This window comes from Chanodichthys erythropterus, chromosome 16 (assembly GCF_024489055.1).
Source record: "Chanodichthys erythropterus isolate Z2021 chromosome 16, ASM2448905v1, whole genome shotgun sequence".
NCBI lineage: Eukaryota > Metazoa > Chordata > Actinopteri > Cypriniformes > Xenocyprididae > Chanodichthys > Chanodichthys erythropterus.
The window spans coordinates 24744110-24771254 of NC_090236.1; the positions used below are offsets into that span (position 1 = coordinate 24744110).

A 27145-nucleotide genomic window follows, 5' to 3' on the forward strand; every position below is an offset into this window, starting at 1 on the left:
TGTTGCAATTTGTAATTGCAACAGCTGCAATTTGTAATTAAAAGAAAAATAAACTTTTTTAAAGTTGATAAAAAATAAAGGCTGTGGACACGTCAATTCCGTTTACCTTCGGGACCAGTCGTGTTCGAAAGTAGTCTAAATTCTGTCGGGTCGGGTTGGACTCGGGTCTAATTTTACTAGAGTATGTATTGGGTCAGGTAAAAAAAAATAAATAAATAAATAAATAAATAAATAAATATATATATATATATATATGCATATGCACGTCGGGTGCGGGTAAGAAGTGATTCGGGTTGGGTACAGACCTCTGCAGTTGCAGGGGTGCCATCGCGTTCTGGGTGGGGGGTGGTCCCCCTTGGTAGAAATGGGAATGCGATGTGACCGCAAAGGGCACTTTCACTTTCAGGATCAAAGGGGCAGGAGCTCAAGGCAGGGGCTTTTCTTTTCTGTAGGCTGAGGGTGTCAGCGCTATTATACTTCTGCTTTACGGAGAGCACAGTCTGTGCTCAGAACAGAGACTGTCCTGGACTCAGTAGCCCTGTATCTTTCATCAATACCTCATTACTCTAAGCAGGTCCTATCACAGCTTCCAACGCGAGCGAACACAGCTCCGGATGAGTGCCATCCTCAGTCTGGTCCCGTGCTGAGGTGATTGACAGCTCAGTGAGGCCATCGGTGGCATCTGTTAGTGCGAGGCGTCCGCTCCCAATGCCAGACTCTCTGATTAATAATTCCAAACACAGTGCGAGACAGAGCGTGGGGTCTCAGCATCCTCTACGATTCCTATCTTCATCCGAATATGTTGTGCCTCAAAAACACCCAGGCAGATAACAAAAGCAAATAAGAGACGGGAATGACGGTGCAGCTCTCTGTTAATTACGACTGCCGATGCTGCCAGGGTGTCTGGGGAACATGGTTTTCCATACACAATGAAAGAGATGCAATAATGTATCTGTGACAGCAGACTAGTCGGTCGGTATGACCAATCATTAAAACACACATCAATTGAGGAGCACGCTGCCAGCTAAATGAAATCACAGTGGGAGGCTCAACCAGGGGAAAAATAAAGTGACCATATGATCTAGACTAGAGGTCAGCAATTACTGGAACCGCAGCCTGGATCTGTACCCCGTATTGGCAGATAAATTTACATTTCTTGTAAATTAATATAATCATAAACAGCGCTGTATCTGAAGCAACATACACAGACTATTATGACACGGCAACAAATGTATAATGTATATACAAAAACCACGATGACAGGAAAATGAAATAATAAATCAAAACAGTAGGAGAACCGAAGAAAGCCATTCATGTTTCTTTATGTTGTTGACTACAGATTTTTAAAGGGATAATTCAACCAGAAAAAAAAAAAAAAAAAAAAATTCTGTCATCATTTACTCACCTTCATGTTTTTCCAAACACAAGACTTCTATTCATCTTTGATACACAAATAAAGATATTTTTATTGAAACCTGAGAGATTGAAAAGCCCTTTTCACCACAACTTTGATGCATCCAAAAGTTTATCATAAAAGAAATCCATATGAAACAAGCAATTTTATCTCGCTTTATATGTTAAACTGATTTAATTTGGGCTTTTATTCATGAATATTTTTATATATATGAATATTTATCAATGCACATACATAGAGCTCATCAAATATGGAAAACAGAAGCTCAAAAGTGCTTGTTTAATGCAAGAACCAATGTGATTTGTTCTCGCATGTACAATTTAGCAGCTTGAAAGCGTAATGGACTTTCAATGGAGGGACAGAAATCTTGGGTTTGAAATGACACGAGGTTAAATAAATAATGACAGAATTTTCCATTTAATGTTTCTGATTCTGAATCTTGTGAAATGTTGTCATCTCTCCTAACCTCAGTTTTATGAAGTGGCATGAGCACTTTTTTGTGCAAAAAACAAACAACAACAACAACCCCCCCCCCCATAATTTACCACTTTATTTACAAAATATTAATCTCTAAAGCGCATTGACTTGAAATTGCTGTCCGGGGTTCCTCAGTTGAAATCACATTCCGGTTTAAATCATGTTTGCCACCCCCCATACAACCCCCTTTACGAATTTAAGACATCAATGTACCATTCCATATTAAACCCATATGGAACACAATGCAAAAATCTTGTATACAAACTGATTAAAAAGTTTTGAGGTAAAAAAAAAAAAAATCAAATCAGAAAAGATTGATTTTTATCCACACTCATAGTTTATGCCACTTGTCACATAAATCAAAGCACCTTAAACCTGGCCACTGCTGCTGAGTTTAACTTTAAATTACTGAATACATTAGAGAATCAAGCCAGTTCCATGGCGAGCTCAGGGCGGCACACATTTATGTGCCCCTGGATGCTCTGCACATGGTTTTATGTGCTCTGGATATGGGCTTCTGAAACAAAAAATCTGAGGAGAGTTACTGTACTGGGAGCAGATAAAATATGTGGGGCCACATGGGCCCTTTAGGGCCCCGCTGATCAATAGGTTGGTCTTGGGCAGCGTCTTAGACCATTCCTGCAAGGCTGGGTCCCACGGGAGAGCTGCACGGTGAGGCCCATAAGACTTTAAAAGTGAAAAATATGACAGCCAGTCAGTTTTGCTTGCATAAAATAGAGCCTCAATAGTATGAGTATTAATTTTTAATGCAGGCCATGTTTCTGACCCTGTCCTTTTCTCTGCAGACATTGTGGCAGCTCAGCTGAAGGGAGAGGTGTGCTGAGGTGAAGCTTAAACACACACTCAACTCTACACAGCTGAAACCATAAAGCACATATGTGAATCATCTGCTGTTTAATACATTAAAAGTTGTTTATGTGTGACCAAAGAGCTTGTCTGTATTAGTGGTAATAAGTGCACAGATGCGTACTGACATTTATTTTCTTTCATAACACTAATAAAAGCAATTTGTAAATGCATACATTGTTTGCATAACCTTCATTGTAGTGTACACGTTTGCAGTGATATATGTACAATATACAGTATATTACACTTTTTCTTAATTAGTTTTTATTTTGTTTACTTTATTCACTTGAAACAGCCATATATGTTTTAACAGCCCAGGCTTATTAGAAAAAAGTTCCTGTGTCAACATTTTTGCAAAAAAGTTGAGGTACGTTTTTCCACTGAGCCTGTGTTGAGTTTGAACCAGAAACTGATTCAGAAGAAGAGGAAGAGTGAATTATACAGGGTCGTCTTTGTATCAGAATGGTAATGCATTTTATGCATCACTCTCTTCAGCGTCAGACATATAATTGTATGGTTTGACTATGTTATCAAACAGCTAATAATGTGTTGCTAATGTTACACAAACTATTTCCCTTTCACCATCTCAAGTCAGACAGACGCTTTCTAAAAATCAGCATCCTTACAAACGCTTTGAACAACCTGGAACGTCAGTGGAGAAAGACATACAGTATAGTTTTTCACAACATAATATACATCATATACATAAATTCACCCTCTATATTTGACAAAATATACCAGGATAACCTGGCTTCTCTTGAGTTCCCCCTGCTTCGCAGCATAGTTAATGATATGCTAAAGCAGCACTTCTCAAAGTCCGGACCCGGAGGGAATTCAATCCGGACCCGCCTCCATTTCGTATTTCAACAGCAGTAATTGTGTGTAAGGGATTACAAATCTGGATTTCCTACTTTGATAAACGCATGTCAAAATCATTTGTTTAGTGTTTTATGTCTTTTTGGAGATGGTCCGAAATTAAAGCGAAGGCGAGATATTTAAAGTTTTCCTCCGTGATGCAGTTGCCATGACATCCAGTTAGCATATACTTTTGATGTAATTGGACACGAGTCGCGCGGCGCGACGCGACGTGACACTTCACTGCAGTAAGCGTTTGAATGGGTACGTGAGCAGTGGTTCTCAACCTGCGGCCCGTCACAAATGTAAATGCGGCCCGCGATATGCCGACCACAATAATAATAATAATAATAATAATACTAAAATTAGCATACAATTTATTTTTGTTTTAAAATTTAAATTAAAGTGAATTAAATAAATATAAATGAGCTATAATGCTTTATTTGTCATACAAAATAATTTTGGTGAGCGTTTATTATTTTCATACTTCAGGCAATGTAGGCTAATGACGCAATCACTCAGTTAACGAAACAAACACAAGTGTGCGCTTATAGAAGAATTCAAACAGTACAGTAGCCATTAATTTTGTAAATTTAAGCCTCAAAATGGTCAAATTTGTTATTAAAGGAGAAAAGCTAAATGTGGAAGATAAAATGAAGGAACACATGCAAACAAGAAGAGTCGCAGCATCAGCAGTAAAGGTAAGAAGAATCAGTTTGCTGTTAGGCCTAATGAGCGAGATGGGCAGCCTTCCTGTTTGCTCTGTAATAAAGTACTTGACAAGCAAAACCTACAATTTCAAAAGACTGAACTGTGAATTCGATGTGTTTGTTTGATGTATTTTAAATCAGTAAAAATAACCGCATCAGCGCACCCGCGGCTGGAATGAGCCCAACTCTGCGCGCGCTCACGGATCCGATGCTGCGCGAGGGATTGCGACATGACAGAATGCTTGATATCGTCATTGTAATTAGCTACAGTGCGCTCAGTGTTGTTTGTAAAAAGAGCTGAGTAACATTTGCTTATTAAGGCGTTTATGTGATTGTTTGGTGACTATTGCGATGCTGTTGAAGAGAGTCATACAGTCATACAGAATTAAATAGCAACTTAAAGTGATGTGTATATACAGTTTGTGTGTTCATTAAGCATTACTGATAATTATTGTAAAGCTAATGTCAGTAAGTTAGTTTTTATTTGTTATTTATTGTGTGCAACATTTTGGTATAATAATAGTATATTATTTGCTAATACCATAACATTAAATCTGATTGGTTTGCATTGGTGACGTCATATGTAAATTATATGCGGACCGTGAGACTTGCACTTGGACCATTGTGCGGCCCACTGGGAAAAAAGTTTGAGAACCACTGTGCTAAAGGCTGCCCCGCACATTGATGTTTGTGACAGAAGGGAACGGGAGATTTCAAACCACGTTTTTGAGACTATCTTTGGTAAACTGCCTTTTTAAATGAGAAAATATGCAGCAATGGTGTTGACTCGTGAATTTGCATATTAAAACACTGCATAGACATATAAAAAACACTTAACTTAATTTTCACCACAGAGGGTCTTTAACAAATTGTGTTAAGATATTAAAACATGGGTTGAGAGAATAAATCTTAAACTAAGTTTGCCTTTCATACCTTGTTGGCATTTTTTTGTTGTTTTCTTTTTCTTTCTTATTTTAAGCATAAGCCTCACTAAATTTAGTTGGATTTATGCTTAAAGGTGCCCTAGAATTAAGAATTGAATTTATCTTGTCATAGTCAAATAACAAGAGTTCAGTATATGGAAATGACATAAACACTGTTGTTTCCTCCTTCTTATATAAATTTCATTTGTTTAAAAGACCTCCGACGAACAGGCCAATCTCAACATAACACCGACTGTTACGTAACAGTCGGGGTGTACGCCCCCAATTTTTGCATATGCCAGCTCATGTTCAAGGCATTACACAAGGGCAGGACGTCTGGATCTGTGCACAGCTGAATCATCAGACTAGGTAAGCAAGCAAGAACAATAGCGAAAAATGGCAGATGGAGCGATTAATAACTGACATGATCCATGATATCATGATATTTTTAGTGATATTTGTAAATTGTCTTTCTAAATGTTTCGTTAGCATGTTGCTAATGTACTGTTAAATGTGGTTAAAGTTACCATCGTTTCTTACTGTATTCATGGAGACAAGACTGTCGCTATTTTCATTATTAAACACTTGCAGTCTGGATTATTCATAAACAAGTTCATTCTTTATAAATCTCTCCAACAGTGTATAATGTTAGCTTTAGCCATGGAGCACTATCAAACTCATTCAGAATCAAATGTAAACATCCAAATAAATACTCTACTTTTACTAATTAGACATGCTGCATGACGAACACTTTGTAAAGAACAATTTTGAGGGTTATATTAGCTGTGTGAACTTTGTTTATGCTGTTAAAGGCAAGCGCGAGCTCCGTGGGCAGGGAGCGTGAGCATTTAAAGGGGCCGCAGCCTAAATCGGCTCATATTTAATGATGCCCCAAAATAGGCAGTTAAAAATATTACTAAAAAAAATCTATGGGGTATTTTGAGCTGAAACTTCACAGACACATTCAGGGGACACCTTTGACTTATATTACATCTTTTAAAAAGACGTTCTACGGCACCTTATAAATATAATTTTACAGGAAAAATAAGCTAAAAATCCTGATGACAAAACTATTTTTTTGCAGTGTACTTCAAGCTGGATTCATGTCATTTTTACTATAAGCCTCCCACACTGAAGCTCCATTTCTAGAGAGCAGAGAGCATGCCCAGTACTTTCACACCTGATCTAGTCCATCTGTCTGTGCAGGCAGGACCTGACCAGAGCAAGCCCAGACATCTCAGCAGCCAGAGTGCTGGCCAACACTACACACACACACACACACACACACACACACACACACACTCTCTCTCCCTCTCTCTTACCAGAAACGCCCCCGTATGTAGTTCTCGCGCCTCTGCCAATCCCAGGCCAAGGTGTGGCGTCGGCTTTGAGAGCCATCAGTCCAGATACAGTATTGGTGGCAGTGACTCCATATGCCCCGCCTACAAACAACCACAGAGGTTCTTACAAAATCTGAACCAGCCACAATGTGTTGATGAAGCTGTTTCAGTAATATAGCAACATATGAATACACTTGTTAAGCCCTGTCAGAAAGATCAGGCTCACCTCACCAGGGCCTCATTGATATGATTACATTTTGATGCTAAATGATATGGATGTGATCCTATGTTATGCAGGAACAAATCAAGATTTATAAAAGAACAAATTGAATACACAGAAAATCTTATATTTAAAAAGGTTACTGGCCTACATTGTACATTTATCCTTCACCCTCCTGTCTTGTATTGTGAAGGACATGAATGAGAATGAATGATGGGGTGAAATGACTTAAAGTGCAGTGTAATAAATGGCATGAGTAAGCAGAAGAGAATATCAGGGAAAACATCCATGTCTTTGTTTCAGAATAATTATGCATGTCCTAATTATAATGACATGATTATGAAAATGTAATTTGAAAATGACTGATTAGGTTAATGTGTTGAATGTAGACTGTTGAATGTTCAAGAGTTTGGGGTCAGTAATTTGTTTTTTAAAAAATAAATTAACACTTATTCAGCAAGGGTGGATTAAACTGATCAAAAGTGACTATAAATACATTTATAATGTGAGTTCTATTTCAAATAAATGTTTTTTTTCTTCCGATTCTATGACCATATATTGAAAGAAATTAAAACTTTTATTCTTTTATTCTTCAGAACTTTTTATTCATTAAAGAATCCTGAAAAAATGCATCACAGTTTCCACAAAAAATAGGCCTATAAAAAGTACAACCGCTTTCAGCATTGATAATAATGAGAAATATTTCTTGAGCACCAAAATCAGCATATTAGAATGATTTCTGAAGGATCATGTGACAATGAAGCATCACAAGAATAAATTATGAATTTTAAATGACTAATTTTAAAAATATATTGAAATACAAAACAGTTATTTTAAACTGTAACAAATAAATTCAGCCTTGGTGAGCATAACAGACTTTCTTAAAAAAAGAATACAGACTCCCAAACTTTTGATAGTGTATATGTATGTTTTAGAAAACTTCCCCATCATAGTTCACATATTTTTAACATTAAATATGTGACACGCATTACATGTTTGTGTGCAGGTGAGGCTACTCATACCCTCATATGCAGCTCTGGCGATGTCAACGATGTTGGTGACGTTTGGTGTGAGCTTGGCAAAGAAGGGGATGGTGGTGGCCTTTCGGACCCAGCGACAGATGTTCCTCACCAACTCGGGGTCCTAGAGTGATAGAAGAGTCAAAACTCATTACAGGCTTCTGTAGAATGCTATTTAAGACTTGTTTTGACATTCATTCTGGACATTCAGGAACTTCCTGCTGTTAATTCAGGGAGTCAGAGACCATGTTTGTCAAACCCAAAAAACGACAAAGAGCACAAACTGGGACGTTTGAGGTGCATTTCTCGTTCATTTACATTCATCTGCTGGTCCATTTTAAAACAGCAAGGCTGCCCTAAATATTCACCGAACACTGGCCACAGAGCACAGAGGCAATGTTCAAAATGTGTTTTCTCTCAATCTCTTTTTTTTTCCTCACTCACATCCAGTTTCTGTCTTTCTGCCACTCGCCCACACAAACACACACCAAGGACTCCAAATGGTTTAGCGATCCCCTCATGAACTCTCTCAGATGTGGCCAGGGAGGAAAACGCTGTTGTGTCTGAACATGCCGTCTGAAACACATCGCTGCCTTCATGTTGCTTTTTTCAGTTATGCGGCTGCCTTTTCCCGTTCCCTTCCCCCAGCCTTCTCTCAGTGAAGCTCATGTCTCTCATGCCCTTGTCATTCAGTAAGCTACAAAAATAATATAATAAATACATCTATAAAATATACATAGAAATGCAGTCATGTCCATTAGCTTCTACTTTTGTTACAAAAATGTAATAGACAAGTAACCCAAAGACCTCTATATAAATTTATATGACACTTTGAGGTGCGGTTGGGTTGCAGAGATAACTAGTGGTGGTTATGACTGAAAATAGGTGGTCTTGTCCTCCTCTAAACCACTTTGTAATTTAAACACTGGTTCTCCTTTAAGCGAAAAGAATGCAAGTGCGACAAGTCTGATTTGCCTAAAGTGTCCTGCATTTTTAGTCACTTGTAAAAAAATAACGAGAAATCGGATACAAATCGAGTCCCTCAGAACTTTTAAATGAAGGAAAATAACCCATCTCCAGCAACATCTGGAGCAGAATAAAGTGTGTTTTATAGTGAAACCGCACCTCCTCTGTTGGTGCTGTGGTTCTGGAGAGCAATGTGATGGCAGCCCTCCAAATCACTGGCATTCATAATGAATGAGATTTGAATGGCGCGCATCTTGAGAGTACCGCAAACTGTCATAACTCAGAGATACGGCTGAGATGTGCCAAATGGAAATGTGATGTGCCTCTGTCGTACCAGGCTCCGGGCTCCTCAGACATCTGTTGGAAATGCGATGCTTCGGGGCATTTCTGTTTTCCTCTGAATATGAGCGTGTTTGTTCATAGCATGTGTGGGCCCATAAAACATCTCTTTTTTATGCTTTTTTCTTTCCTTTTTTTGGCAGAAAAGTGTCAGAGTGAGTGAAAGGAAAGGGATGAGCACAAAGCAGCAAACAAAGAGATAGAAATGAGGCGCTTTTGAGGAAAAGCCCTATTGTCTAACTTGTTGTAGCCCATCACGTTTGATTGAAACGCAGCCTCTGTGCCGCGCTCTGTAATAGCTGCACAAGAAACTTTATTGTTGATCTTACCCTCCAGCTATTGTTTCTGACTCAAGATTTTGAGGTCTGAACGCAAGCGGATGTTACTGGTGGACGCTGACATGGCGAACAAAGCTTCATGATTGAGATTTGAACTTTTTCTGTGATATATGTACATTGCGATATAAAGAAATACATCAGTGTTGTTTGTTCAAAAACAACAAATACAGTGTTTAATAAAAAATAATTTCATTGTACAGTACAACTGTAAAATTACAGGGAGACCAGAGGGCTTTTTTTTTCCCTGAATGGATGCCAATGGAGGATAGGCTTCACTACACTTGGAAAACAGCTTAATGAATCGACAGCCTATTGGCTAATCTAAAATGTTTGTCATTAAACATTCGTTTTGGATTTATCTATTTTTAGAGTTTACACCGAAAAATTGCTGTCACAGACAATTTTGTTGTAGCTAGGATCCAGTTTACGGCACTTTTCATTCATTTCGATGGCATCCGCAAACAGCGATTGACAACTCTGAAAGAAATTAACGTCAAGGCTGTAATGTGATTGATTATCAACGGCAAGTTGGCCATTATGCGTTCTCCAATGGTAGAACCACAGACCTTGATATTACTCAATAAAAATACCATCTCTGTCAGTAGCGCATATATTTATTTAATTAAATCGCAGTCTGCACCAAGCCATATCACGATAGCGATTTTATTCCGATATATTGTGCAGCCCTAATCTGAACAAGTTTCTTTTTGTGCCGAGGAACATGAGGGGATGATATGTGGTGCATTGGAGGAAAATAGCCACCAGTATGGGCCGTGGGAGGGATGTGGGCAGCAAGCATTTATAACAAGGCTGGCAAACCACACACACATACATGCACACAAACACACACACACACACACTAAATCTTGTCAGAGGGTAGCAACCAGAATGTTCTACGGTCTACAGAGAGGAGACAGAAAAACCCAAAAGAGAGGAAAAAGAGAACTGTGCGAGCTATCGGTGGAGACAGGGTGATCAGGGACGATGGCGCCAGGGACCCGAGCGCCCCAAGGAATGAAATGCTTGAGCGAGGAGAAAAAAGCAGCACCTTCGGGCTCGCAGAAGAGATTGAGAGCACATTAAGATTTCCAGAAGCATAATGGAGGCTGGCCAGCAGATGTCTGCGAGCGCAAGTGTGTGTGCGTGTCCATCTGTGCATAGGTCACTGGTGGCGAGGCTAAAACATAGTGGCTAACAGCAGGGAGCATGGTCAAGGGAAGGTAGAAAAGCATTAGCGGAGCGCTAGGGCCAGAGGCAGGTGCCTGGCCCTGAAACAGATGCTGCTTGTAAGAACTTAATGTCCTCACAGAGGGGAGCTCAGCGGCGCTGGGAAGGCCTATGACAGCTTATTAAAGGCCTCTGGCTGACAAGTGTTTGTAAGCTTGGCTTTCAAGGCTCCGAGCTCAGGGCTCGCGCTTCGCTGGTGCTTTGAATGCAGGAAGAGAAGCACCTCTGGCTAGACGTGTCTGTAACCCTTTTCCTCGAAACCCGGGAAGAACCGGTCCCGGTGAGGGTCGGGACACTTATGAGATGCATCAATCTCACAGAGAGGGCATTGAATCGGAGCCTGGGAACACTCACTGCGCGCACATACACGGCCGGACTCGAAAACATGGGCAAACACACATGATACGACTGAAGGTGCAGTGGAAGATCAATGAATGTGTTACGTTGGTAATATATGGAGCTCAGGACTCGACCACATCTGAAACACAGCACAGGCAGTGTAAAGTAAGGAACGGGTGCAATATCTTGTCCACCGCAGACAATATCACATGTAAGGAGGATCTATAAATATAAATCAAGCAGGGAGGGAAAGTACTTTGTCCTGCAGATTGTAGTATGACTGTTTTCAGCACCACTGACAGCTCCTTCAGCTCTGGATGCTGTGGTGATTGTCATATCACTGATTCTTGAGCACTGAGACAAAACATGCTACAAAACTGAAGAAATAGAAGTATGTGTATCAAAAGAATTATTTTGGATTAATAAAAACAGTGTTAACACCGTCAGACAAAAAAGAGCTCTATCTATCTATCTATCTATCTATCTGTATGCAAGTATCCATCCATCCGTCAGTCCGTCCATGTAACCTTGGTGACTTCATCGTAAGTATAAAAAAATATATATTATTAAATTAGTATTTTTTCTTCCTTCTGTCAGGATAATCATATTAAAAGATTAATAATATAATATAATATAATATAATATAATATAATATAATATAATATAATATAATATAATATAATATAATATAATATAATATAATATAATATAATATAATATAATATAATATAATAAATATATTATAATATAATATAATAATATTGTCCTATGAAGAGTCAGTGATAAACACATCACAACCACAGTAACTTAAAGCTGTAGCACAAACATTTGCCATTAATCATAAACAGACTCTAGTACAAAACAATATGTAGTTCAGATAAAGAGAAATCCAGCTACGCCTGAACCGAAACAATGCATCGCTTAAGATTCCTAAAGTTCTCCAGCATCCGCGCTTGGAGAGAGAAACTGTTTAACATTAGCATATTTACATCTTTGTGAGTTGATTTCTGTCTTTGTAAAATGTAAATGAGTTTCCCCTCCAACAGTGCTGTGTCCAGATAGAGCTGCATTAGCCCAGTGTGCCGTACGCTCCAGGGTTCAAAGAGAGGGCCACGCTCCCTGATTAAATACCCAACAGTATGGGGCTGCAATCATACATTTTGTACCGGTGCACAATTTCCCACTTATTCTCATACAATCAACGAGACCTCCCCCTGTTCCCCACAGTAGAAGCGGGAGAGACAGAAACATACAGGAAGGGGTGGGGGGAGCGAAGGGGGTGATCAAGACAGAGGAAAATAAATATGAAGCAAAGACAGAGAGAGACAGACAGACGGAGAAAGCCAGCGATAGAGAGAGCATGAGAGAGCGTGTGGCAAACAGTGTGATTAAATGATATTGCCTTGCGTTAGTTCACACAGAGGTTAGCTGCCAGGAGGCAGCAGGCTGTGATTAGCTTCATATGTGCATGTGTGTGTGTGTGTGTGTGTGTGTGTGTGTGTGTGTGTGTGTGTGTGTGTGAGGTAGCGCAGGGCTTGTTTAGAGCCTCTGCAGGAGCACAATGGCTTTGTGTCCTGTTTGAGGGGGGAAACAGCTCCTGCTCCCCTCACAACCATAACGAAGCTGAAGAGAGATGGAAAGGAATGGGGTACCATTAGATGCTTCCTTATGACCTGCTCTGTCCTTTTCTTCTGCATTTGAATGTCTTGTGAGGCTTATAGGATCTCCCTGCTAAAAAACACATAGCTTGGGAGTGTAGATGTGGTACGCACATGCTCCGTCACCAATGCAAATTGTGAGTGACCCGAATTTGAGTCTAAATTGTGCCATTTCCAGATTCACCTTCCGTCCCGTCTGCCTGTGATTTCCTGTCACCTCACCAATGTTTGCGCGAAGTGGTAAAAGCTCAAGAAAGCATTTTCTTTTATTGCTTTCTTGGAACATGAAAAGTGCAATTCTGTGCTCTTTCATGGTCATGCAAAAACAAACCTTTTAAACCTCAAACAAGATGCAAAAGCGCCATAAAAATGGTTCCAATGAATCATCTGCTGTATACCAAATCAAACTATTTGTGTGAGGAACAAACTTAAATTTGTTATTCATGGACCCTCATTGACCATTTAACCACTAATCACAGAGTCCAAACTGAAAAAAAAAGAGAAAAAAAAAGGGGTGTAGGAAACATTTTTTTCACTCAGAAATTGCTAGTAAATTTCACAAATAATTACAAATAAATGCCAAGTAACACTTGAAGTAGAAAGTTTGAAATAGTATTTTCTTGTAAAAACGTACTCCAATAATTTTTGTTTTATTTACATCTTTGAAAAATATTTTTTTACAGTGCAAGAACGTTATCATTTTGAATCATGAGCTAGTCATTCAGGCCAGATTTATGAACCAGATCAACTAGGGCAGAAAGACTAATCATAAGAAAATTAATATTGCGATAGGGCTTGGTGTGATTCTCAGGTGGTTGCAAGCAAGGAGAGATGAGAGGCAGGATCTAATGCAGCGGTCTCTTTATTTAACAATCTAAACAAAATAACAAACGCAGGAGCACTGTATAAACATGGGGGAACAAGATACACACAACCAACTTAACAGAATGGACAGAAATGAACAGAAAAAGAGCACTATTTATACACAGAGTGAAATAATTAATACAAATTAGGACCCATGAAAACAAACCAACAAGGGGAACACAGGCAAACGGGAACTTAACAGAACCAAACCAAAACACAATGAACCAAACATACTCCTGACATAACACCTCCTCCTGTAAGGTCTTGCGCCAACTAAATAAAGTACAACATAGGAGAGAAGGTAGGGGCCCTGGAGGAGGATGAGAAGTTGGAGACAGGCAGAAACTGGGAGGAGCTGATAAAGGGACCACGACGGCGATGACAGGAGCATACAAGTAGCCTACTCCATACGAGGAGACAGAGAGACCTAGCAACACAGATGGTCCTGGAGGTTGAGATGGAGATGTAGTGATGAACATCCGAGGTGGAGCCTGGGACTGAGGTGGAGCCAGTGAGACTGAAGACCAAGGTGTAGCCGCAGGAAGGCAGAGCCCGACGGAGCCAAAGGGGTGGAGGGATGAAGCACTGCTGAAGGCCCAGAAGTCCATGGTGTAGGCAGAGCAATGACTGAGCAAGGTGGAGCCAAAGGGACGAGGGAGGATGACGGTCCCAGGTGGAGTCAAGGGAGGGAGAAGCTAAGGTGGATATGACTGGTCGACAGGCTGAGGTGGAGTGACGGGCTCAGTGAATGGAGGTGGAGCAAGGGGATCGAATTATGTAGCCGGCTCACGCACCTGGTCAGACTCCATCTTGTACGCGGGCTCCATGACGCAGAGGACCTTAAGCATTAGCTTGGGCTCAGGCTCTGTGGCGGGCATGGGCGTGGGGTTTGTGGTGGGCTCGGGCAGTATGCCCGTCTGAGTCTGGAGTGGGGCTGGTGAGGTCTTCCTCAGCAGAGTAGACGGTGAATGGAAAACGGCAACTCACCAGCACCCACTCCACAAACTCTGAAAAATGTCCCTCAAGAACCATGACCGGGAAGGCAATATAAAAAGGTATTAACAAATGCTGGAGCACTAGATAAATGCAAGAGAACAAGATACACAAAACCAACTTAAAATAGACATGAGAATGGACAGGGATGAACAGAAAATGAAGGCTATTTATACACAGAGTGAACTAGTTAACTGGAACAGAAGCAGGTGTGTACTAATCAGGAACCATGGAAACAAACAAGCAAAGGGAACACAGGCAAATGGGAACTTAACAGAACCAAACCAAAACACAATGAACCAAACATACTCCTGACATAATACCCTATTCTCTAAGGCGCACCTTAATGCTAATTAAATAAAGTCCAACAGCTGGGAGATGATAGAGGGACCACGCTGGTGAGGAAGGAGAGAGGAGCTAGGGAGGCAATGATGGAAGGAGCATACAAGTGACCTAAAGAGCTGCAAGGACGAAGGCCCACGGCGGAACCGATGGTGGGAGGAGCCAGGGTGTAGTCAGAAGTCTAACCACCAGGGTTGGAGCAAGGAGAGTAGGAGACGAGGAGACAGAGACCTAGCAACACTGACGGTCCTGGAGGCCGAGGTGGAGATGCAGCGATGAGCATCCAAGGTGGAGCCTGGGTGCCAGAGGACTGAGTGGGACTGTAGACCAAGGCAGAGTTGTGGGAGAGGGAGCCCGACATAGCCAAAGGTGTGGAGGTACAAAGCACAGCTGAAGGCTCGGAAGTCCATGGTGGAGGCAGAACGATGACAGACCAAGGTGGAACCGAGGGAGGAGCCAAGGTAGAGCCGACTGATTGACAGGCTGAGGTGGAGTGACGGGTTCGGTGAATTGAGGTGGAGCCAGGGGATTGAACAATGTAGCCGGCTAACGCACCTGGTCAGACTCCACTTTGTACGCGAGTTCCGTGAAGTAGATGGCCTTTAGTATTAGCTCAGGCTCCGTGGCGGGCACGGGGTCAGGATCTGTGATGGGCTCGGGCAATATGCCTGTCTGGGTCTGGAGTACCCCCCTACTCCACAAACTCTGCAAATGTCCCTCGTAGACCATCACCAGGAAGGCAATATAAAGAAAATAACAGAAATGTTGGAGCACTGGATAAATGCTGAGGAACAAGATAAACACAACCAACTTTAACATAGACATGAGAACAGACAAGGATGAACAGAAAATGAGAGCTATTTATACACAGAGTGATCTAATTAACTGGAACAGAAACAGGTGTGTACTAATCAGGAACCATGGAAACAAACAAGCAAAGGGAACACAGGCAAATGGAAACATAACACGTGTGTGTTTCAAAATAATAGTGTTATCCCAAATTGTGCAGCCCTAAAATCAACTGATTAATTTTAAAGATCTGAAGTGTTCATTCACAAACAGGACACACTGACTTTTCTCATGAAAGAGATCTATTGCAACCATCATATTTCGATATTTAGAGAATAATGACTTGAATCTGTTTCAGTCACACAAAGATATGATATATAAACATTTTTTGCACAGGAAAGAAAATCACATAGGTTTAGAAGGTTTTTTCAGCAGTACTGTCTTACCTGTCCACAGGCCAGTCCCATACCTCTCTCTCCCATGCCGTGAGGACAGGACAAGTTTAGCTCCAGAGCATCAGCTTTAGAGTCCTGTTGAGCACAAAATAATGAAGGAAAACACTAATGAAATAAATGCAAGAATCATTGCACTGCAAAATTACATTTACAGACAAGCAAAACCAAAGCTGAAATATGACACAATCTCATGCAAAACAAACAAGGTTGCTTAATGGATTTCTACAGATCGGATTAGTATTTCAACAAGACAAGACCAGTAGTAAATGCCCTTCCAAGATGCATTTGAGACTCACAGCAATCCGACCACTCAAACAAGCTTGGAAGGTGGTTTAAGACACTTACAGGATGAGACTCGGCCCAGCGTAAATGTGAATAATACACATAGATGAAGCAATCATGAAACTCAAACACTAATTGCCAAAGAGATTTGTTATATTTCCATATAGATCAGGAATAGTAGATGGAATTTATATCCATTTTGCATTTATGTGGCCAAGTGTATATGTAAGTGCGGTCCAATCAATATATAAAATATATATAAGACGTAAAAAGCACTTCCTTATCAAAAACGGCTTTGCAATTACATATATTTTTAATATACTATATATACTAAAGTGTCCAAATACTTTTTGGGGCCACTGTATGTAAAACAGCAGGAGCCTCCCAGAAGCTGCACAAAGAAAAAGAGACAAATCTATAACAAAAAGAAAAAAAACACCTTGAGCACTTGCCAGCATTCAAAAAGCATAAAATGGTGTTCTTAAAATAGACCCAGAAGAACTCTTTGACATGTCAAAGCTGCCACAGAGTCGTCTTATAAAAAAATGGAAGCAGAAAAAAGGCAGCACAGGTGGATGGGGAGTGGGTGAGTGAGCGAGGGTGCTGGAAGTGGGAAAGCATTCAACAGGCAATTACGCTCTGGCGGCCGTTCTGAACCACACCGAAATGGGGAGAGCCAGAACGATTTCTCCGCTACACACCCTACAAACCTGCTGCTTCAGACACACAGCCATGGCTTTCCTAAAGCCTGACAGCCATTAGAGAGGAGAGAAAAAAGAAGGAGAGAGAGAGAGAGGGATAGTAAGTGAGAGCGAGTGAGCGATTTGGCTGGGTTTGAGAGACACAAAATGACAGACAAGGCAGGCAGGAGACAGAACTGTGCAAATCTACTCCAAGGTGTGCTGATATAAGCTGCATAATATATTATATGGCTAAAAATATGAGGACATCTGCTTTGTGAACATTTCATTCCACAAATGATGGAGAATAATATGATGTTGGTCCGTACTGCAATAACTTCTCTGGAAAGGGTTTCCAGTCAATGCTGAAAATTTTCAGTGGCTGTTTCCTTCCTGCATCTACATGAACATTACTGGGGTCAGTACTGATGTTGAGCGATAAGAATTTTGAATATTAATATGAAAAAAAAAAAAAAAAAAAAACTTGTGCATTGGTAGTCATTAGATTAACATAAAATATTATCAGTAATTTTACACTGTAATGAAATTGTAATTGTAGACTCTTGTATATACACAGAATACACACTATTTAATTGTTTGAGAATTTATTAATGTTTCTGAAAGTCTACTCACTAAGGCTGGAAAAATTCAAAAAATACAGTATAAACTAATATTACAATTTAAGTTTTCTATTTTAATATATTTTAAAATGTAAAAAGCACCATATACATAACATATACACTACCGTTCAAAAATTTTCACGATCCTTCAGAAATCATTCTAATATGCTGATTTTGTGCTCAAGAAACATTTCTGTTTATCAATGTTGAAAACAGTTTAATATAAACAGTTTAATATAACTGTTTAATATTTTTGTGGAAACAGTTTTTTTTTTTTTTTTTTTTTTTTCAGGACTCTTTGATGAATACAGCATTTATATGAAATAGAAAACGTTTGTAGCATTATAAATGTCTTTGCTGTCCTTTTTGATCCATTTAATGCATCCTTGAATTATTTATGCAATATGCGTGTGTCACTGTAAACCCTAATGCTCAAAATACTTAATTCGTTTGAGTAGGAAAAACTTAAATTAAACAAATTAGTTCAGTTAAATTAACTGTTATGAGTATTTAAAACTTTCTTTTACTTTTGAGTTCACAGCACTGACATATTTCAAGTAAACTAAACTGTTTTAGTTGCAGCAGATTTCTAATTCCCAGCATGCTTTGCATCAGACTGTATAAATGTTGAAATTATGTGTTATTTTGTGTGTTTTTGCATAAGATTAACATAGGGAGACATAAGTTAGTGTTAATGTTGTGTTATGTTGGGATTGACAGGGGGTTCTGTTATGTTAGTTTTGTAGGGTTACCATTCTGGTGAAGAGTAGACCGTGGGGTTAGGTTGAGGATGGCGACATTTAAGACCACATATACTGTATGTTGTTTGATTACATACATGCAAGTATATATTGACAGTCTCTTTGATAGTTATAATAGCATGTGTTTTTGCTAATTAACATTTAACCAAGATCTGAATTTGATGTTTATGTAAATTAACTATATGTACTTGAGTAGGGCGAGGCTGAGAACTGTGGGAGCGAAGGAATGCCGGTGATGTGATTGTTAATGAGAGACACCTGTGCACCAAACTGGCCTTGCTCCACTTCCATGGCTCTTGGCCCCGCCCACTTGTCAAAAAAATTAAGTTCTACTAACTTAAAAAAATAAGTTAACTTAAATGTTTGAGTATTCTGAACTTATTGAGTTTTACAGTGTGTGTGCATATATATATATATATATATATATATATGAAGACTTAAGATGCAAAAGCCTCTAAGTGCCATCAAAACATTTCTTCTAAAAAGAGCATTTTTATCAAGCTTGTATGTTTAGGTTCAGTAATTTCACTTTAATGGCAATTAATAGGTCCTTTTCATTGCCATTAAAGTATATATATACTATATATACTTTAAAGTATATATATATATATATTTTTTTTTTTTTATTAGTGGGTGCAGGACATAGCTCATTTATGTAAGTTTATGTAAGAAACTGTGACATATTATACCCAAAAATTATTCTTACAGTGGACTACCAGTAAAATTGATAAAAATTGGGAACCAAAAATTATTCATACACTTTGACCTGACCATGTTTTGCTTAAGTGTTATCTGACATAATTAAGATTTTTTTTTTTCTGACACAGTAAGATTTTGTTATATTTTATTTCCATTTTTTTAAACTATAGTGAATAAACTGTAATAATGAATGAAATGTTAAAGGTGTCTGAATACATTTTGGTTTAACTGTACATATATATATATATATATAAGAGGGTGATATAACACAGATACACACACAGCATAAATTTATATATGTGTGTGAATGTGTTATAACTTCCCTGAAGGGAAAATCTAACCTGAACCATGAAAAAAAAACAGCCCTACACTATTCTTATTCCTCCTCCATCAAACTTTTCAGCCGGCAATATGCATGCGTGGAAGGTTGGGAATGTGAGTCGCCCTCTCAGTCAGATTCAGATTCTCACGTCAGTCCGAGATCCGTTTGTCATACTGCCAGATGGTGAAGAGTGAGTGATTAATCAGAGAATGCATTTCCACCGCTCCTGAGCCCAATAGTGACGGGCTCTACGCCACTCCAGCTGATGCTTGCCGTTGCTCGTGGTGATCTTAGATTTGTATGCAGCTGCATGGCCACAGAAACCAAATTTATAAAGCCTCTGATGAACAGTTCTTGTGCCGTTCTGTGTTTCCAGAGGCTGGCTGACTCAACAAGGAAATTCGCAACCAAGGACAGATGATATTTGCACACAATGCACCTTAACATTCAACGGCACCTTTCTGCATTTTCCACCTGCGACTTGTGGGAAAGATGGCATCCTTGGGCAGATTTCAAGTAATTCTATTTGTGAATCCCAACAAAGGCATGGGGGAAAACAAGAGCATCACCTGTGTGTAATGAGAAAGAGCTTTTGTGTACCACATACAACAGAAAACTTCAAAGCTGATTTCTATTATCCAGAAATACTAAAAAGTACATCACATCAAAGCTCCCCACTTGAACGGAAAACAAAAGCCAACTGCAGCGCTCGTTGAGACGAAGATAAGTACTTGCATCTATAGTAGCTTTCCATTTGTAAGCCCAGATGATTTCAGTCTTCACATATGGACCAGGCTTTGAGCTGCGGCTTACCTGCAGGACTCCGAAAAATGTTGTTTGTGTGTGTGAGTGAGACAGAGTGAGTGGAGGATGTCTGGATATGCTCCATTAGACAGCCAGAGGCCTCAACACAAACACTGATCAGACCTGACACTAACTTTGACAAGAACTAACCACTCCAGTGTGATCAAAGCCATGCTGTCCAGCCCAATCCAGCTCATAGCTACTTCAAGGCACCTTTGATAGACAATTCTGTTGGGCCCTTTAACACAGTGCACTTCTTTAATGAATGAATTAATGATCAGCATTAAGAAATTTCTTGGATTCTTCTCTTAGCTAAAGCAAGAAAATGTGAGACTTCATCGCCACAGAAAGGCCGCTCTCATATCTTCTGCGTCTTTGAAAGTTTCATAAAAGCACAGTGTGTTTAGTAAAGGCGAGCATGAAGCATCAAAATAGCGATCCAAAATCAAACAGCCCAAATACAGTGAAAATCAGAGTAAAATATCCCTTTTACTCCTTGTATTGAGATCAGTTTCTGGTGGTCACACACGGTCAGTCCAGATGATCCAATGACACAAAGTAATACACTGATGTAGCAAGTGTTGTACACTATCCTTCAAAGGTTTAGGGTCGGTAAGAGTTTTATTCATTTTTAATATATTTTATTTGAATATATGTAATTTATTCATGTGATGGCAAAGCTGAATTTCCGGCATCATTACTCCAGTCTTCAGTGTCACATGATCCTTCAGAAATCATTCTAATATGCTGATTTGCTGCTCAAGAAACATTTCTTATTATTATCAATGATGAAAACATTAGAAAATAGAAAGTTCAAAAGAACAGCATTTACCTTTTTTTAACAATGTAAAAGTCTTTACTGTTATGGCTTTTAAAGGTGATAAAGAGGATCTTTTCGTCGACTGAGAAACCAAAGACTGTTACTGAGTTTTTGAAATGAGCGCATGCGTAAGAACAACCCCCCCTCCTTTTCGAGGGAACGCCTCCCAAAACTCGTGCCACGAGTATTGGAACACGAGTGTTCACCACCGGCATTCACTGTGTCGTGTTAGTGGATTCATGTCGGACTCACCGCAGGTAACTCATAATCTGCAGTTGTTACTCCTGTCTCCGGACAAAAACATTGCATGCGGTGCCTGTGGAGTGTGGAAAGTTACTGGAGCGCGCAGCCGTGCACGTCTCTCACAAGGAACGTCATGGCAGTGATTGACAAGCCAGAGGGCCAATCCGTGCTCGTCTCTCACAAGGAATTTCACGGCAATGATTGACAAGCCAGAGGGCCAATCGTTTACGCAATGATCGCGTAAACGATTGGCTGATGTTTTTAAGGCCCTACCTCATGCACAGATGATGTATATTAATATTATTCCTTTTAGTGCACCTAATAAATGATAAAGTCTTTTATCAGTTAGTAAAGACAGTTTCAAGTAATACTGTAAAAATGTATAAAACAAAACATCCTCTTTATTACCTTTAACTCAAAGAAATGGTTCATAAGAGACATTCGTTTTGGCATTGAGACTATACCGGTTGCGCTGTTTTTGATTCATTGAAAAGCATAAGTTATTAAAGGGTTAGTTCACCCCAAAATGAAAATTCTGTCATTAATTACTCACCCTCATGTTGTTCCAAACCTGTAAGACTTTCGTTCATCTTCAGAACACAAACGAAGATCTTTTTGATGACAGAATTCTGTCAGATTTCCTCCCATTGACTCCCTTTGTAACTGCCACTTTGACGCTTCAATAAGGCTTTTACTCGCATGTAAGCATTGATCAGTGAACACAAGCAGAAGCTCAACCTAACCTGAATAATGCACAAGCAAAGCTCAAACGTGCTGCGTAACCAATGAGGTTCATTCTCGTGTGTTACGCAGCGCGTTTGAGCTTCCAGAAGAGGTTTGTTCTCGCGCGTGAAGCAGGTTTGGTTGAGCTGATCAATGTTTACATGCGAGTAAAAGCCTAAATTAAATCTGTTTATCATAACAAGTGATCGATTCTCTTCACAAAATTTGGACTAAACTGCTCGATTCTTATTAATTAGTTTTCTGATCTCTTTATGAAGATTTTGAAGGGTCAAAGTAGTAGTTGGGGAAATCTGACCGCATTCAAAGATCTTAATTTGTGTTCCAAAGATGAACAAACGTCTTACGGGTGTGGAACAACATGAGGGTGAGTAATTAATGACAGAATTTTCATTTTGGGGTGAACTAGCCCTTTAAGAGACATTCATTTTGGGAATCAGACAACACTGGTCGCACTGTATCTGATTCACATCGGTTCATTGGAGTCTTTTGCCTTTTAAGTACAGTATTTTATAAAAGAAATAAGTTTTGTATTGTTATATATGGGTAGTTGTATTTTTATTACATCACATTCAATACACAGATCTTAATACTATGTGTAAGCAGGGCCAAAGTGTGGGTTGTTTTGTAATGTGTATTATATCACAGGCATGTTGAGGAGGAAGAAGATTGTCATAATGATACAACAGTAGAGAATGACTTACATGATTGTACATGAAACTTCCCACTAAACTCCCTCACAAACGTCTTCCTTATCCGTCTTGATGCTCACCGTCAAGGCAGCCTCCTCGCTGCACGAGCCAAATCTTATCCTGGGTTTCTCAATGTAAACGCACGTGTGTGGGATCGTTGAGTGTGTGTGTGAGGGCGTCGAAGAGTTAAACTGGAAGGTACGAGAGCGTACGACACCTCAATTAGAGCACCAGCGGCAGTAAGTGTTAGTGATGGCAGGGTCCTGTCCAAATCAGCACTTGTTGTTTACATACAGAACGAAACAGCTCCAGTGGGAATTATAACGCCTCTGAGGACACACACATACGTCGGCTGCAGTAATGCAGAAAACGTCTGCAGAAACCCTCAGGTATATGTCAAACAAGAAACTCCATTGTTTGTGTGAATTTTAGGAAGAGGTTCCATGTTTGTGCTTCACTTTTGCCTTGTTAGGACACAGATTGTCAAAACATGTTAGGTTTAAAGGAATAGTTCACTCAAAAATAAAAGGTTTATCATTTATTCATCCTGTTTGAAGCCTTTATTATTTCTCTTTAAAAGTTAAGACAAAAATGCTATAAAGTATCATAAAGTAGTTTATACTAGTGGATCTAAACTGGATGTTGCAGACAGCAGGTCTGTTCAATTAAAGTTGCAGACAGCAGTGAAAGAAACAAGGCAAACAGCACGCAATATTACATATATTCGGTAAAGACCTGTTCACATCAAGAACGATAGTGTGCAGTGCAGTTTGATGAATTCTGATTGGCTGTCAATGTTTTTATCATTCATCAGCTGGGAAAAAAATCATTCCGAAAGTGTGTCCAAAGATATTGTTTCTCTGTGCCGTTATTTTTATACACTCTAAAAAATGCTGGGTTAAAAACAACCCAAGTTTGGTTGAAAATGGACAAACCCAGCGATTGGGTTGTTTTAAGCCAACTGTTGGGTTAAATGTTTGCCCAACCTGCTGTGTAGTTTTATTTAACCCAACTATTGTTTGAAAATGATTATATGGCTGACTTAAAATGAATCTAAAATGAAATTAAAATGTTCATTTATTAAACATATTAATAAATGTTAATTTTCAAGATATTTTGGGTTCATTTTAAGTAAGCAATACTGTAATTTTTAAACAATAGTTGAGTTAAGTAAAACTACCCAACAGGTTGGGCCCAACTGCTGGGTTAAAACAACCCAATCGCTGGGTTTGTCCATTTTCAACCCAACTTGGGTTGTTTTTAACCCAGCATTTTTTAGAGTGTAGGTGTGTTGTGGACTCTGATATTCTTTTATATTTAGAACAATTTTTAGAACTATATCTTTATCATTATCTTTATAGTTATCATTTTTGGTGTGGAAGGCCTTAATGGTTGCTTTTGTAAACAGTTAACTACATAAATAAATGATTAAACATTAACAATGAAAAATACTTAAAGTATTTATCAATCTTAGTTTGTTGTTTTCAACATTTACTAATAACACATTAGTAAAATTAAAAGTTGTATCTGTTAATATTACTTAAAGGATTCACTTTAAAATGAAAATTAGCCCAAGCTTTACTCACCCTCAAGCAATCCTAGGTGTACATAACCTAGGTGTATATAACTTTATATAACTGTATATAACTTTCTTCTTTCTGATTAACACAATTGGAGAAATATAAATAAATATCCTGACGTATCCAAGCTTTATAATGGCAGTGAACAGGGATCATGAGTAAGAGCTGAAGAAAGTGTCTCCATCCACATCCATCCATCATAAACGTGTACTCCAGAGGGTTAATAAAGGCCTTCTAAAGCGAAGCGATGCGTTTGTGTAAAAAAAAATATCCATATTTAACAAGTTATGAAATAAAATATCCGCCTGACTGCCCTCCGTATTTAAGTTACGAAGAAAGTGTAAACTGGCTTAAGCGTTTTGAACTGCAAGAGTTTTACACTTCCTTTATACATTGGATACTGAAGGTGGTCTGGTGGAAGCTAGATATTTTACTTCATAACTTGTTAAATGTGAATATCTTTTTACACAAATGCATCGATTCGCTTCAGAAGGACTTTATTAACCCCCCAGAGCCATGTGGAGTACATGTTTATGATGGATGGATGTGGATGGAGACACTTTCTTCAGCTCTTACTCGTGATCCCTGTTCACTGCCATTATAAAGCTTGGATGCATCAGGATAATTATTAATATTTCTCTGTGTTCATCAGAAAGAAGAAAGTCATATACACCTAGGATGGCTTGAGGGTGAGTAAAGCTTGGGCTAATTTTCATTTGAAAGTGAACTAATCCTTTAATGGAACAGGGTCAACATGAACTAACAATGAACAGCTGTATTTCTACTAACTGCCATTAAAAAAGATGAATAAATTCTGTAACAAATTTCACATTGTCAGTTGCATTAATTAATCAATTAATTAAATACAACGCATTAATTAACTACTGTTACCTAATGGAACCTTATTGTAAACTGTCACCATATATTCTGTTCTAGTCTAGTCTAGTCTATTGTCTAAATTTTTTATTTTTTTTGAAAGAATGCACTATATTAATCAAAAGTGACATTAAAAAGACAAAAATCATGATGTATCTTAGTTTCTACAAAAACATTAAGCAGCACAACTGTTTTCAACTCTAATAATAAGAAATGTTTCTTGAGCAGCAAATCAGCATGTTAGAATGGTTTCTGAAGGATCATGTGACACTGAAGACTGGAGCAATGATGCTGAAAATTCAACATTAAAATATTAAATCATATATATATATCTATGGACCACTTTTATGAAATGTATATGGTGCTGTTTTTGTAATTTTGGAGCTCAAGAGCCAAGATTCTCATTCATTTTTATTGTATGGAAAAGACTGCCAAGTACATTCTTCAATATTTCCCAGTTCCACAGAAGCAAGAAATGCCAAGATGAAGTGAGTAAAGGATGACAAATGTTCATATTTGGTTGAACTATCTCCTTAAGTCAAGCCTGTTTTTAGCCACTAGATGAAGAAAAGCACACTTAGTCCGTCAGGGTCAGTGTGGTTATGATAGAGGAAGCGGATTTGTTCCAGCTATGGCAAACATACATTTTATAAAGTTTTACAACTTCTCATTCACAGTTTGTGAGCACAGTTGGCTTCTGTCACCCAAAAGGCTGAAATCCAATGATACAGTATCTAATGCAAATTTAATGTAAAAGCCTCTTTCCACAGAACCAATGAGGCTTTACACTATGAATATGGATGCGACTGTGTTTGTCACTGTGTTGAGAGTGCGTGTGATAAACAAATGCTTCTTTTTGCGATACACTAAGCAAAAAAAGAAAAAGAAAGAAAAAAAAACCTTCACAATAACAGATTTTCAAACATGTAAATGAAATGGATATCTTGAGGAACAAGATTTTTAGAACATTAACTAATTTTTACGGATTCATGTTACATTTACTTTTCATGCTTCCAATAAGATTACTCTCTGAAGTTGGGAGATGTGTAAGGAGCAAACAGAGCAAACATAGAGAATGGCGGCTTACCTCAGCCATCTTTGCCAGCACAGTCCAGTCAGCTTGGTTATAACCGCACATAATACTGGCAATGATAATCTAGACAGAGAAGAAAAGAGTGTGAGGAAGAGAAAAAAAACCTTAGGGGGAATGAAAATGACTGATGAAGTGTGATTTCACCTGATGCGATTGCACAAAATCCACCACTTTTTCTAATCCGCATTTATTTATTTCATTTTTTTTAACAGCCCAGCTCCCAGCAAAAGCTATTACCCCGCCTTAAACTGTGCTGCTTTATAATTCAGTGCGTTTGTAGATGCCCAGTGGCACGCACGTATTATTAAAACAATAAAAACATCACGCTGACGGCATTATTCAGCTCCTCTGTGGCAAGGCAGGATTTAGCTGTATTACTCTCGCTGTATGCGGAGACACTGTAATCGCACCATAAAGCGGAGAGATATACGCCACGTGTCTCCTCCTCGCCGGGCGCTTTTAAGGGAAAGAAATCGGCACAGAGGGTGCTGGGAGGAACGCTTGGCGGCCAAAGCATGTGTTGAAGTTTATGAGTCCATCCATCCTGGATCTCGCCGGGACCTGGGGGACCTGTAGCGGCTTTAACCCCACCTCCTCTCATCCGCTCACCCCTGGGAGCTCCGCTCAACCGCACATACTGACCATGGCTAGAAAAGCAGCGACTATGTTTTATTGGTGTCAGGAGGACAAATGAGGGCCGGGTCTCTGTCTACATGTACAGTATATCTGCAATATAACATCAAGTTTGCTCTTTTTGCTATCATGCATTTAGCAGAAACTGAGATGAAATAAATCTG

The 27145-nt window shown here is 39.1% G+C and overlaps 1 protein-coding gene across 2 annotated transcripts in view; it reads right to left on the reverse strand.

Annotated features, from left to right (window-relative positions):
- dpydb (dihydropyrimidine dehydrogenase b) overlaps window positions 1–27145 on the reverse strand; it is a 134759-nt gene that overhangs the window by 26832 nt on the left and 80782 nt on the right. Inside the window, exons 15-20 of one of the 2 annotated variants that reach the window (XR_010891929.1) lie at window positions 26343–26411; window positions 16127–16210; window positions 7829–7949; window positions 6569–6688; window positions 2679–2769; window positions 2442–2578 (exon numbers count right to left, since the gene is read on the reverse strand). Coding sequence is in view for 1 of the 2 variants with exons in the window: in XM_067363026.1 (XP_067219127.1) it covers window positions 6569–6688; window positions 7829–7949; window positions 16127–16210; window positions 26343–26411 (394 nt within the window). In the remaining variant the exon portion in view is untranslated. The remainder of the gene's footprint in view (window positions 1–2441; window positions 2579–2678; window positions 2770–6568; window positions 6689–7828; window positions 7950–16126; window positions 16211–26342; window positions 26412–27145) is intronic. The other variant, XM_067363026.1, reaches the window with a different exon arrangement.